Below are 14,749 nucleotides of genomic sequence, written 5' to 3'. Positions count from 1 at the left end.
GGGCTGAAGGGCTGCACTCTCCCTCCCTCCAGCTAAGCCTGCTCTAAACATTCAGAGTTTGCTTTCAGGAGGACAAAAGCTTTCAGATATAGCACTCCACCAGTTTTGCAGGTGGAGCGCTCCATTCTTTTGTCCAAGCTGCCATCAGAGGATGCTGTCTCGGCAGTGAGCAGCCTGGCTGTACGACTCTTAAACTGGTATTTTTGCATCCTGGTCTGCGACTTGCCATTAAAAATATCACAAATCATGGAGCTGGCACTGAAGAAATGATTGGGATTTTATGTGCCTGTTGTTCTGTTGGTTGATCATTGTGTGGTGCTGAAGAAATTGTTTGATGTCTCAGGATCTCTAAGTATGGGCAGAGTAGGAATGGTGCCTACCAGCCAGTAAAATGCAGGGAGGGGATACCTGGGGAGTTACCACAGTGTTAATCTTCCCTGTTCACAGTGATTTGTATAATTCCTCTATTGCCCTGGGTGTGCATGTAAAGCTTTTGTCTTTAGAAACTTTCATGAACGCATTAAATACGTGACTTTCTTGTCAGGCAAGCCTTGAGAATTTAATCTCTGACTTTGCATGATAATTGCTTATACATAGCAGTATCTTCAAAAGCAGCAAGCTTACCTTTGATAGAATTAGCATCCTCCTCCCCTCCTTTCTCCCTAACATACGCACAATAGGGCTTCAGCTGATCGGTGCTGCAACTTGTTAACCTCGGAGAGGAGACAGTCTGGTCATGGCTTTGTCGTTCCCCTACAGTAATAATCCTCACGGTAATCCTGAAGCTCCGACTCAGCATGGGCAGCACTTGGGTTCCTGAACTGTTTCAGCTGTGGTTTTTCAGCCTGCAGTCCTTCCTCGGGTTTGCCAAGTGGCCTTGTTGCTCTCGGGAGCTTTTCCACGTTCTGAGGCAGAGGGACTATTTCTTCTCAAATCGTGACAAACTCGTTTTGCTTTATTATTTATTTATATATATTTATCATTATTTATTACTGTTGCAGTTTTACCCAGGTGTGTTTTTGCGTGCAGTCACGGGAAGGAGGCGGTATCTCTTGCTCTGTTTTGCTCTATGTTAACAGTTACTAGTGTTGGTTTCATTTAACATTTTAGATGAGATAGTTCATTCAACATTCTTCTTTTGAGTCTTCACAGAAACCCAAAGATCTTCAATCACTTAGTGTTGGAATGATTGGAAAATATTTCTCTTGTGCGTACACGGAATAAGAGAGTGGGTTTTAAAAGATGTTCATTTTCTTTAAAGGTTATTTGTGTTGCCTTTTCTTTAGATTTTCTCAAGCAGACCACATACGAAGTCGAGGCGTTCTTAGAAGCCATTCAGTTCTTCCGGCAGGAGAAGGGCCACTATGGGACATGGGAAATGATAACTGGCAATGAAAAAGAGGTAAAACAACGTCTTCCTGATTTGGGGGATTGGGGACGGAGGGGCTTTGGCTGCGGCAGCTATGAGAATAGAGAAGGTTGTAAAGCTTCCTGAGGAAAAAAGGGTATTTTACAGAACAAATGCTAAAGTGCAGGAAAACACATATATTGTGTAAATGTATATTGAAATACTTGCTGTCTGCTGCACTGGGCCGTGTGTGATCCTTCTGCATTGTCAGCTCTCCTGCAGATAAGAAATATATCTTCTTGTGATGCAGTTACCTTCGTAACTAGGCAGTTTCCAGTTTCTCGTGGTCTCACACCTCCTGATGCCATCCGAGGAGATGAGGCCTTATGAAGAAGGGCAGCTCTGTGTATGTTTTGAAGGATCTCTTCATTTGCTTTCCACAGTTCTTTGCAAAGGAAGCGTTAGTCCTGAGTGGATGATGTGCTGCGTGTGCCAGCCTTCTGAAACGCTGCACAGGAGCTATTAAGACTGAGAGTGCCAAAGACTTGTGCACTTCAGAATGACGTGCCAAGCTCAGGGTTATGCCTTTAGGAAAAACATACCTTGGAAATGCTTTAAAGTGTGGAAAATGAAGAATCTGGAAGCAGTGTCTTCCCCAGAGCCACCACATTGGGGGTCTGCTTCCACTAACATCTGACAATAAATACTATAATTTGAGGAGTTCCATCATTGCAGTGGAGGGACTGAGAGTTTTTCTCTTCTCCCTTACCCCTTTCACATTATGGAGCTCTTACAGCGCTTGTTTCATTTTATGTTTTATTTTCCTACTGCTTGCCAACTCTTTATTCATAACCCATATAGCTCAAGAGGACCATAATCAGAAGACATCCAGACTAGTTATGCTATTATCCTCTTAGCAATATTTCATTCTGTAAATAGAGTGTGTTCTCATGCCTGTTTCGACCCAGTAGAAGAATTGTTCTAGGCAAATATCCAAGCTAAGTGAATGGTTTGAAGCAAGCAAGCTACAATTTGTTGCTGTAAAAATTTCTGCAGAATGCCAATAAATACACTTACTGACATTGGTTATAATGGCAGACTCTCCACAGGATGTGCTGAAGCAGTCATTAGCTCATGCAGCTCTGCCTAGGTACTGCAGCATGGATTTAGCAAAACAATTAGCCAGGAGCTCAGCTGAAGAGCTGCCAGAACGCTGGGGGTGTAAAAGAATTTCCTTTCCCTGATTTTGTTTTTCTTCTTTTTACTTTTTAATATTCCAATACTAACACAGGATACATTGAACTCATAGAATCACGGAATGGCCTGGGTTGAAAAGGACCTCCACAATCATCTAAAATCAACCCCCCTGCCATGGGCAGAGTTGCCAACCATGAGAGCAGGCTGCCCAGAGCCACATCCAGCCCTGCCTTGAATGTATCCAGGGATGGAGCATCCACAACCTCTCTGGGCAACCTGTTCTAGTGCATCACCACCCTCATGAGTGAAAAACTTCCTCCTAACATCTAACATAAATCTTCCCTATCTTAGTTTTAAACCATTCCTGTGTCCACCGTCATTCCCCTTCCTGTTTATATGCTCCCTTCAAGTACTGGAAGGCCACAGTGAGGTCTCCTCGGAGTCTTCTCCAAGCTGAACAAGCCCAGTTCCCTCAACCCTTCCTCGTAGGAGAGGTGCTCCAGTCCTCTGATCATTTTAGTCCCCCTCCTCTGGACCCGTTCCAAGAGCTCTGCATCTTTCCTGTGCTGGGGGCAATTGCAGATGGTATTTCTGTAGGTAAGTGCTGAAAGAGGATTAAAACAATGAAGGTTTTGACAGCACGTTACAAGCAACAGAACGGCCACACGGTGAGAGCACTGCAACACCGTGATGTTATTCCAGCATAACCCCATTGATCAGTACCACGTGAATGTGGAGTAACTTACTTGTAAACTGAGGGATTAAAAAACCTAACCTCCCTGAGCTCTTGTTTTTTTTTAATTTATTTTTTTATTTGTCCATTTCGTAGTGCTCCAGTTCGGGTTATTCATGAGGTTTCTCTGTAACAATTCATCCTAGGGAAGTCATCCTGCCCCTGTACTCGGCGTTGGTGAGGACTGTTAGCAGGAAAGGAGGAGCACATCTCCTCACAGGAGTCTTTCTTGCACTTACAGAGCCTTTTGTTAAGTGTAACAGCTGGAGGAAGCAGTGCTGCTCACTGCTTTCTGCATCAGCTAAAACCCACTCAGCAGGCAGTAATGGGACGTTGAATGTCAGTTAACACTGGCACTGTACACATAATGGGGATATGAAATTGCACAGTGCTTTTGCATTCTCTGTCAGCTGTGTGCCTGTAACTCTATATATGTATGTATGTATGGCCATTTTGGTGCATCCTTATGGGATGAGCAAGAAGGGAGTTGTCATTCAGATCTACGTAGAGGAGGTGAGAAGCCAGGTGGAAATGCAGAGCAAATGATTCTGGAGAAAGCTTGGTGAGAGAGAGCTTCTGAAATAGGTGATTGGGATGAAACCAGGAAACTGCCTCGCACTGCTTGATTATTTCTGCTTTGAGGAAGGCAGACCTTCCTCTGTGCTAAGGTAGGGGAGGCTACCAAGAGAACCACAGGGCCAGAAATAATTAAATGGGGATCTCTGGAGGTTAGCTGTCCAGTCCCCTGCTCTGAGTAGTTGTGCAGTTGAGCTCAGAAGGTAGTGAAAGCTGGAGATGGCACAACTTCTTCCCACGTCCACCCTCGTGTAAAATTTTTCTTATTACTTAATTAAAATAGCCCTCGTTGCTGCTTGTAGCTGCCATCTTCACCTTTTCCCTGGGCATCTCCCAGAAAAGTCTGTCTCTGTCTGCCCAACATCCTCCCATATGTAGCAGTGGATGCAAACAGGTGGAGAGTTTGCTGACCACCAAGCTCGGGTCCTTTTCCAGTTGTTACCCACCTGTACTGGTGCCAGGGGTTGTTCCACCCCAGATGCTGGACTGTGACTTTGCTTTTGGTGAAAGTCATGAGGTTTCTGTCCACTCTTTTTGCTCTGGCTCGTCAGGATCCCTCTGAACTGCAGCCTTGCCCATACTGACCGCACATTGGGAGCATTTTTATTCCAGGCTGATATCTTTTCTTTCTGATTGGAACCAGCTGCAAGCCCAAGTTTCGACTTTGCTGCTGGGCTCAGAATGAGTGATGCATCTGCTCTGAAACCACTGAGCCCTGCTGCAGGCTGAAAAAGTGAGAAGTTTAATGACTTTTCATTACTCTTCGCTGTATTGAAAAGTCATTAAACTTCCAGCTTCTGTTACCGACAGGGAAAAGTAGCCAGTGTCAATTTAGAAAAATACAGCAATGAGAAACAGACAGTGTACTTAATAAAAAGCAATTGGGGTGATGATAATTTTTCCTTAGAACTTGGAAACAGTCCTAGAGATCCACACTGGTGCCTCCTCATCTTGCTTTTTTGGATCAATTAATATTCCTGGTAGAAGCATTCTTTGGCTGCTGATTTCTCCCTGATAATAAGGCATCTGAGAGGGTGTGAGTGGCCCAGAACAAGGTCAGCTGGGGGAGGCAGCAGTCAGTATAACTGCTTTTCACACGTTTTTGACCCACTTGCTCAGCTCACATCAATCATATTTGCTCCATTGGTTTTCACGTAGCAATTTTGTAATAGCATGCAATAGTACATTTGAGTGGGCATCTTAGATCAGCATCTTAGTTCATCTCTTATCAGTAATTGCATGGAAAATAATCTCTGTGTGAAATTCAAAGAACTTCCCTCAGTCACACCTGATGTTTTAAATATGGTCCTCCTGGCACCGTGGGACAGCTGAGCTGTTGTGTGTTTGGGGTCACCTCTATTTAGTTGATAATCCTCATTTATAGACGAGGAGCGTGAAGCGTGAACGTATCATTTTAAACTCCTAACCATACAGATCTTGAGCAACCTTGTGATGGAGGAGCTCCTGCCCAACCTTCAGACGATGATCCTGCCTAAAATGAAAGGAAAGAGGAATGACAGGAAGCGGGCCTGGTTTGGTGTAAGTATGGGTATTTCCAGAGTAGTTGATTCTCACACTGATCGCCTGCATGTGCCGATTCTGATCTTCAGTTATTTATTTGAGTTTAGTTTCTAGAAGAAGCTTACGGCTTAGTCCAGCAGCAGGTTGCAGAAGGGTTGAGTACCTTGAAAGAGGAGTGCAGAGACTTTGCAAAAACCCTCGAAGGCACCATTCGCTCAGACATGGATCAGATTCTGGACTCCAAGAACTTCTTAGCTGGAAAAATCAAAGGTTAGTAGGGGAACAGACATCTTGGGGAGCTCTTCAGTGACAGTTTCATCAGCTGCTGAAGCACATTTAAACCAAAGGGCTTCTTAATGTGAAAAAAAGAAGACATTTTCTCTGAGTGTAAAAAGGAGCGTAAAAAGTAGGCAGACAACACTTGATGTTGCTTAAGTTGGGAAATAAATAGCTGACAATTTTGGAGCAGCGTGAATAAAACTCAGGTTGATATAGTGAACTGCAGAGTGCCAAGGTGAGTTACATCCTTAGGGCATGGCTGTGATTTGAGCAGACCTCTGAGCACTGGTCAGTACTTGCAGCTCCCCTTTGGCCTGCTCTCACAGTGCCCCCAGCCTGCTACTTTGATTAGGTGGGGCATAAGAAAAGATGGTTCACTGTCCCTCAGAAAACTCTTAACTCTCATCACCATTATCTTCTCTGAAGAGATGTAACTCCATGGGAAAATACAGAGGCATTTAATCCACTGTGAAGCAGATCAGATTAGATTACTTCTTTTCACTGTGGCTTAAATTGCATTCATTGTATGTGTGGTCTTATACTCCAGCCACTGTTTCTGAGCCTGCCCAGAAGTGCTGCACAGAAAATATCCAGCCATTCCTCACATCCATATTGGAGGAGCTCATGGGTCCTGTGAGTTCTGGGTTCACTGAAGTTCGCTCACTTTTTGATAAAGAAGTTGATGAGATCATCCAGAACTTCCAGAAGACGAATGATACCACAAAGCTAAGGGAGGTAAGACAGAAATTCAACTGGAGACTCCTGCATTAGCACAAACACTTTCTAGCTAAAACTTGGCTGACAGCAGAAGCTGCTTCTGCAGGTGGTAGTACGTTACTGCTTGGTTTTGTGGTGTGGAAAATCTTACATTCTCTATTAAAAATTGGGTTTCATTTTAAAAAACCTGTTTTTTCTCCACTGGAACACAGGATGTGGATCAGCTTATGAACCTTCCATTCAATTCTGTGAAGATGGAGCCCAGCTATCTGAAAGTGAATCTCCTTCAGGAGCTCCTTCATGACCTCAAGAGTCGCTTCAAGCTGTATCATATTGACTTTGTGGTTCAGAGGACACAGAACTTCATGCAGGAGGTACTGTAAAAACTAGTTTTCCCTCCTGAGAGAACAGGTTAGATTTGTCCTTCTATGCTTCTTTAAAGTAATCTTCATAAATAGCTGTGCAAAAGGCTCAGAATATACATCAGTCAAAGTGCAGATAACAAAACCTAAGACAACCACAGCTAGCTCATTTTCAGGTGTATATTAGTGAGGTTGCGTGTGTGCGAGTCTTAAAGACACAGCAAGTTTGGATGGATCATCTCTTTGGATGGTTCATTCTCAAGAACCTTGACATTCTGAATTCTCAGTGTCTCTGCACCCCAGAAAATTGAGTATCTGCTGTTGGGGTAGCTGATTTCTATTCTCCAGGGTTGATTTTTCAGGAAGGGTCCTAAATATTTTTTTACCAAGATAGAACGTCTCCTTTGTAACGGTTTATTTTCCCATCAATATGAAATAAGGTAATTAATACCAAAAATTGCCAATTTCTTTGATATTTCATGGGTGTAGGTTTAAGGGACTGTGTCATATGAGATGAAAAAGGAATGCCTCTTTCCTCTCCAATGTACACTGGTATGGGCTTTACTTTTATTTCTTCTGGATGCTAGGCTGGAAATGTGTTAGGACCTAGCCAGCAGGCTTCTTTCCATTGCTAGAATGCAGGGCAGGTTTGGCCTTGCTGAATTCATTGAGTCCTGTGACTTTAGTCTGTAGTTGAGAGACTAAGTAATCTAGTTGGTCATCTTGTGAAATAGAGCTGGTCTCCTTACGTGAACTGGGAATTGTGGATAGGGAAAGCGAGTTTTTAATATAGTTCTGGGATAAAAATTTCCAGAAAATGTTATTCTGTATACAGCGATGGTCAGCTGCCAAAGAGTTAATCACAATTACTATTCTGATTTCACATCTGAGCCTTTTAGGAGAATGGTTCCAAAATACTGCTCAACTAAAATGTCTTTGAGTAAATGAAGGCCAGAAATAAAGGCGAAGAACTAGGCAGAAAGTACATCCACACAGATCAAGTTAAGGTTTTGCTTAGTTTTTTTGTTGTGGTCTTTTTTTTTTTTCTCTGAGGGGAACATGAGTGAAAATTCACAGTAAGTTAAATGAAAGCAGAAGTTATTCTGATAATGCTGTTATTGCTTCTCTCTCTTAAAGAGGCTGTTATTTTTCTCATAAAAATAGTTAAGTAGTTTCACTTTGTGTCCATGGGCGTTTATTTTATTAACAAGTAAGGTCAGATGTTTCTCATGTCGTTTTAATATAAAACCAGCATTCGGATTAACTCTTAACTTGGGCAGAGGATTCTTCGTTAGCACACGGTTACAGGCTTGGGAGTTTGGCATCCTCTAGTGGTCAAGTTTAGGGAATGTAGGAGTGAAGCACTAAATAAAACAGCTCTAGTGACTTCTCCAGAGGTGCACCGGTTTGTTCAAACAAGAAGTGAGTCATTCCTCTGGGCATCGGCTTCTAACATTGTTTGTGTCTTCTTATTGTATGGGAAAGCTTGCAGCCTTTACTGTGCTGCCTCTTGATGGACGCACAGATGAAGCAAACTTTCATCTCCATTTCTGTGTAGAAGCACGGTGTGTGTGGTGCAATTCCACATCATCTGCAAAGTCAGTTAAAAAATTACCTTTCAACATTTGTTACCACTTATCTTCATGCGTGGAAATGTTAATGGTCTGTGAGGGATTAAGTGTCTTTTCCTTCAGCATGCACATACTCTTTTAACCTGTTCACTGGCACAGGCTGCACAGAGAGGTTGGGGGGGTCTCCTCTGGAGGCATTCAAGACCCTCCTGGGCTGGGAGCTGCTTTGGCAGGGGACTTGATGATCTCTGGGTGTCCCTTCCAACCCCTGCAGTTCTGTGATGCTGTGATAAACTACAAAACATCTTCTGTATGTGATGTAAATCAGCTGGCATGTTCCCATGCGACGTGAAGCAAGACCCAGCAGTGCTGCTGGCTTCCCTGTGGGCATCCCCATCCTCCTCAATAAACCTGAATGGAAACACTAAGAAGTGTGTGTACAAACTTTACGTTCCTGGCCCTTAACAGATCCTTTTCTTTATTATTCTTAGCTGATGGAAAACGCAGTTTATACTTTCGAGCAGCTGTTCTCTCCAAGTCTCCAGACAGACTCAGTGAAAGTTGCAACAACCCTTGAAAAAGTCAAGCAGAGAGTGCTGAAGGTAAACATCACAGCTTTGGTGCAGTGAGACCTCTGGTCGTGCCTTTAAATGAATTTGTCTGAGTGTTTTAAAGAACGTACCTTTTACCATCTGCTGGGGTACACTGATTTGGTGTAACACTGTGTACATAGTGCTTTTCGTTGCACTTAAATCAGCTGTGGATCTGAGCAAATCATTTTGTATTAGATTCTGTGTTAGCCTGCCCCTAGAATTTGTTATCCTTAGTGATGAAATACCTGGAGAGAGCAAGCACAGGGCTGTTTCTGGCCTAGGTGGAAAAAATGAAGGGAAAAGGTTCCAGAATTTCCCTGATCTTAGAGAATTTTCCCACAAGCTGCAGTAACCTGCATGGGAATTGAAACCCTTGAATGTGCCCATGATATGGCATCCTTTGGGATTCAAGACCCAGTTCCTCCTGTGAGTAATGAACACCACCAAACACGATGGGGCTTGTTTCTCCTTTTGTGTTTTGAACAGCAATATGATTATGACAGCAGCACTGTCCGGAAGAAGATATTTCAAGAAGCACTGGTGCAGATTACTTTGCCCACAATGCAGAAGACACTGGCTTCAACATGCAAACCAGTAGGTTACATTTCTGCTGTTAAAAGAAAGTAATAAAAGGCTGGGAAAGATTAACACCTTGGCTGTAAATCCTACGCTGTGTAAAGCTGTATCCTCTCAAGGAGTTGTCTATTCGGATAAATAGCATTTAGATTTGCCAGGTTGTGGATTGCTATAGCAGCAGAGTAGGAGATGTGGAATGGAGTGAAGATTGAACCCTGTTGAATTAAGATACTCCAAATCTCTCAAGTAGCTGCATTTTTATGCTGCTGTTCCTTTCTTGTGTGTCTGCACAGGAGCTGCAGAAATACGAGCAGTTCATTTTCGCTGATTACACCAGTGTAATCCAAGTAGAGAATGTGTATGAAGAGATTTTATATCAGATGCTGCTTGAAGAAACCCTGAAAGGTGAGAATGCCCTTGGGTGACAGTGATAACCTTCTGGCCAGAGGCTAGTGGTGAGCTATTGCTTCAGGGCTCCTCTGAGCCCTAAGCTGGCAGTTCAGAGCCACGTCCCTGCTTTCCAAAGACTGAGGATTACAGTGCGACAGTGTTTGGATTCAGGTCACTCAGACCTGAATCCATATTGAAGCATTGCTAAGCTTAGGAAACTCAAAATTACAGCATGACACAAGCATATTTCTAACAAAGAGTAATTATGCCAGCTTCACTTTGTCTTCACTGCCTGGGCCAAGGAGTGGAATCATGGTTTTATTTGCAAAGACCTGCTGACATCTAATGGCAATGGAAAAGAATTTCCCCACATGAAATGTACTGCTCAACACAGTCTGCCTATCTCCATGCTAGATAAAGACAAGCTTCTGTGTTGTTCTCTGCCACTTTGTGGCACTCCTATTCCAAAATATCAGTCTAATGTTGAATGTGAGAGTACACGTTCATTCATATATTCAGTGTAATTACTTCTGTGTTTAAACATTACCTTTTTGCACCACAGACCCTATAGCAGTTTTGCATTATAGCAATGCCAAACTTTGGTCAGTATTGAAGTTCCATCATTCAGTAGAGAGAAATCCTTCCCCAGAATTGAAAATAAATTGAAAATGAGGATTCCTGTTGTCTGTAATATCAAAACGAATGACATTTGAGACTGAGGGAAGTGGTGTACCTTCCTCAGTGTGCTTCTGTCAGTATTTCCAACCGGTTTCTTATTTCTCTTCAATTTAGTGATAAAAGAAGCTGCTGTTCTAAAGAAGCATAACCTCTTTGAAGATAACTTGAACCTGCCCTGTGAAAGCGTGTCCAGCTTAACTGACCTGAAGACCCCTTCAGGGTCAGCACAAACCACTCCTGCTAGGAAGCCTTCCACTGCCAGAATGGAAGCATCAGACAGTGAAACCCAAAGTGAGGAGACGCTCATCGTGGCCGAAAAGATTTTGTGGGAGAAGGATCGTGAGGATAGAAAGCCATCTGACAAAGAGGCTGTCATTTCTGTTCATATGGTTGGTAGTCAGGCAAGCAAAAGTGAAGAAGTGCTCATTACGGGCATCAGTGAAAAGCAGGACTCCCTTTCATCTACCCCTACAAAACAAGAATCTGCAGAGGGAAATACTGAAAGCACGACAAAAGCAGACTACGTAGGGGACACTGAGAAAAAGCTTAAGATGCAGCAAGAAGCTGTGCAGGAAGAAGTAGCTTCTGGGACTGAACATGTATTGAGAGATGTGGGTCCTGAAAAAGAACTTAAGGTACCTGAAGGAGCAGTGGAAGAGAAGGTGAATTCTGAGAAAGAAAGCAAAGTGAAGGAAGAAGGTGCTGAGATAAAGCTGACTTCCCCATCTAACGAAACAGCACAGACAGAGGTTTTAGGAAATGCTGAAATGAAAATCGAGGAAGAAAAAGGAGTTACAGGAGAACTGTCACAGAGTGAAAATGAAGTAGGAACTGGATTTGAAAAGGATAGTAAAAAAGAAAGCAAGGACCAAGGAGCAGGTACTGAGGGTAGAGTTGCTTCCCAGGATGAGCACACAGGGAAAGGAGCATCTGGGGATAATCCTGAGAAAGAAAGTCAGTCAGAAGTAAAGAACTGTGAAGCTCCTGATGATGTGAACGAGATAAGGAACTTGCTGACAGTAACAGTTGAATTACCAGCTGATACTCCACCTGAGAAGGTAAAAGAGATGTGTGAAGCTGAGATTGTAAAGTTGCAAGAGTATGAAGGGAGCAGTGAGATAAGCAAAACAGCTGTGGTAGAAGTTCACGTAAGCCAGACGATGGTGAATAAAGACCCAGCAGAATGCACGGAGTTCAGGGAGGACCAGCCATCTTCATCTAGCTGTGGGACAGATGGCACCAATGCAGGGAGTGTGTCCAGGGCAGGCCGCAGTGTGGCACAGGCAGAATGGCTGGTGGAAATCTCAGATACACCTCAAGAGGTAAAGGCAGAAGTCGAGAACAAGCAAAGCGTGTGGTACACAGATGCGGGAGGCTGTGACAGTGATAGATTGCATCCAGAAGAACACACTGAAAATGCACCCGAAGACAAAAGCGGGGAGGAAGGAGGAGCAGGGAATAGTCATGCTGGCATGCTGGAGGTGGGGACTGAGAGCTTTTCCCAGAAGCCTGCTGAAAATCCAGATGCAACACAAGCATCTGTTCTGAATACAGAAGAGCCGAGTGCAGGACTGGTAGATGTGCCATTTCTGTCAGCGGAGGAGCAGGACGAGGCTGGTGCTGTCCTGATCACAGCACATGCTGAGCCTGGTGAGAGCAAAGGGAAGACAGAAGATCAGTCATCTTCTTCACACATGGAAATAAAAAGCTCAGAAGTAAATAACGTTTTCACACAAGAAAACAGGGAAGATAGTTCTGAACAGCAAAACCCTGAAGAGTAAAGCATTTTTCAGCCCAGCCCTCTAGGATTTTATATACTCACCCATTTAACCGTGAATACATACTTGAAACTGAGCTAGAGGAAATGGGCTGCACTGCGGTGTTCCCAGCTCTTGCAGTTTTGTCACAAATACCTTCCTGAGTGTTGAGTGATAGGTTTCTTTTCAGTTGAAGCCCTCTCTGTTTAAAACCAGATTGCTGTTGGGAAACCTCATCCTTCACTTCAAATTTGCTGCCTTTATATGATAGACAAGTTTGAAAAGGTGACCGCTGAATGCTTCAAAAGCACCTCACCCCCAACTAGAAAGTTATTTTAACAACGTAATACTTAGGTGTTGTAGCAGAGGAGTAGCTCATGGTTTTTAAATGCATTTGACAGTACTGTTACAGTTCTTAGGTGGTTGGTACGTAGGTTACTATTCAGTATTTGCATGCCATATATGGGAAATAAATACAACTTTTAGTAGTTAAGCAGGACCAGATAGTTAATTTAGTAGGGTGATCAAAAGCTACACCCTGTGCAGAGTCTGCCAACTGATGACTTATTTTGAAGTTTTGACAGGTATTAAAGACAAGCGTTTCTAATTTTTTTTTTTCTTATTGCTATATTTAAAATGGGGGAAATATGGGAGCAGGTTTCTCAGTCCCACTCTGCACTTCTGGGTTATTTAGCCTTCCGGAGCACTTTATGGCTATTTTATTTTATTTTATTTTATGGAAGGGAAAGATGAGGATGTTTACAATAACTATAACCATCAGGCAGCAATTTTTGTTTTACTTCCCAACGTAAAGTATACTCACTGCTATCTAATGCAGAATTAAGAGTCCTGCCATTTACACTGTTACTGACTTCAGTTAGAGTTACCAGTTTCATAGGCCTTTTTAGGTGCATAAATGGCAATAATGGTGAAAGACCGTGATCATTGCATATTATTTCTAATACATTAACTGAAGAAAAAATCAGCTAAAGATTATTCAGTTGTGCTTAGGTTTTGGCGGGCAGAACCACGTTTTGAAAGCAGTGATTAAAGTAGGCAACGTACTGTCATCCACGTCAAACTGTGAGCCGTGCACAGAGCTGCTTCTAAGCACTATTTGCACATGCAGTTTAAAAGAGTGTGCACACACAAAAAAATTGGAAATGAAAACAGCAATTTAACAAAACAGGCCTGAGAGACTCTCAAGACCAATTCAGAGGTGAGTTTAGGGCAGCTTAAAAATTTAGCTTGAGGTTTCTGACTCTGAATCAGTGTAGGACAGGACAGGGCAGTGAGATCAGTAAGCACAGTAAGTAAAATTTGCAGCCAGAAAGACACGGAAAGAAATAGCAAACTGCCAAAGAGCATCATCAAAGCTGTAAAAAGTCAATTATGTAATGCTATCAAATTCTGCTATAATACTAACAGGGAATGGACACTAGAGGAACACACAGACGTTGCTGCCTGAGTGTGTGGAGTAGATAAACCAAGTGGAGCATCACCGTTGCAAATACAGCTCCTGTGCCTTCCAGGAGCCATTCTGCAGTGTACCAACATCAGTGCCACATCTTTTCTCGCAGAAGTCCTTGTCAGTATTGTTTCCTCTCTGTACTCGGTGCACAGTTCCTCACTTGCAGACACATATAGACCACTACCAGCTCTTTGTTTGTTTGTTTTTAACAAATCATTAGCTATCACACTGCCACCATTTTCATGTTTTCTTTTGTAGCAGATCTGCAGGCACTCGTGGCTGGTACATCCAGCAGCATTCAGCATGTCTTCTGTGTACGTCCTACACATTCTGGTGATGGCAAAGGGATGGGGCCTCGGGGTAAGGGAGAGCACAGCGTGAGGGCGGAGGTGGCAGGCACACAGCCCTCCAGGACACTGCCGAGGAGAACCAGCGCTGCTCGTTGGATTTTACAGCTTTTTGCTCTCGCGTGGGAGAAGGGCCGCGCTGGGTCTGGTGTGTGCTGTGGGGCTGCGGGACGTGACGCTCGGTGCTTGTAACTCGATCAGCCGCGTATTAAACCAATAAACCGCATTTTTCCCTTCCGCTGTGCTGTTCTGCGTGGGATCTCTCGATACGGAGCGCTGCTTTTTTAATACGTAAAAGGAGTGTGGCTGATAAGGCGCCCGCGCTCCTTCCCGCCTGCTGGCGGCGCACTACATGTCCCGGCACGCCCCGCGGCACTCGGCCCGCTGTGGGGCTGCGGAGTGCGCCCGGTGCACGCTGGGAGCTGTAGTCCTGGCCGCTGCGCATGCGCTCCGCTCTTCCCGCTCCCGCCCCTCCTTTTGTCCACGTCGCCCCTCGGCGCCCGATGCGCCGTCGCGGTCACGTGCTCTGCGTGCGGAGGCTCCGATTGGCTGAGCGGGGCGGCGCGTGCCGGGGGGACCCGGAAGCGGCGGCTCGAGGCGGTTTCCCTGGCTACGCCAAGGGAAAGCGCTGGG

At 44.1% G+C, this 14,749-nt stretch overlaps 1 protein-coding gene across 1 annotated transcript in view; it reads left to right on the top strand.

Annotated features, from left to right (window-relative positions):
- NIBAN1 (niban apoptosis regulator 1) overlaps positions 1-13,105 on the top strand; it is a 49,410-nt gene extending 36,305 nt beyond the window's left edge. The window contains exons 6-14 of the mRNA XM_065745455.1: positions 1,287-1,402; positions 5,289-5,393; positions 5,483-5,645; positions 6,202-6,389; positions 6,584-6,745; positions 8,796-8,906; positions 9,384-9,491; positions 9,767-9,878; positions 10,656-13,105. Of these exons, the coding sequence (XP_065601527.1) occupies positions 1,287-1,402; positions 5,289-5,393; positions 5,483-5,645; positions 6,202-6,389; positions 6,584-6,745; positions 8,796-8,906; positions 9,384-9,491; positions 9,767-9,878; positions 10,656-12,322 (2,732 nt within the window). The 3' untranslated portion in view covers positions 12,323-13,105. The remainder of the gene's footprint in view (positions 1-1,286; positions 1,403-5,288; positions 5,394-5,482; positions 5,646-6,201; positions 6,390-6,583; positions 6,746-8,795; positions 8,907-9,383; positions 9,492-9,766; positions 9,879-10,655) is intronic.
- Positions 13,106-14,749: the final 1,644 nt, after the last annotated feature.

The sequence above is a fragment of the Cyrtonyx montezumae genome, unplaced genomic scaffold (genome assembly GCF_038088225.1).
Source record: "Cyrtonyx montezumae isolate F1298 unplaced genomic scaffold, pur_monq_1.0 scaffold_1, whole genome shotgun sequence".
In the NCBI taxonomy this organism is placed as follows: Eukaryota; Metazoa; Chordata; class Aves; order Galliformes; family Odontophoridae; genus Cyrtonyx; species Cyrtonyx montezumae.
This window is presented reverse-complemented; position numbering and strand designations above follow the sequence as displayed.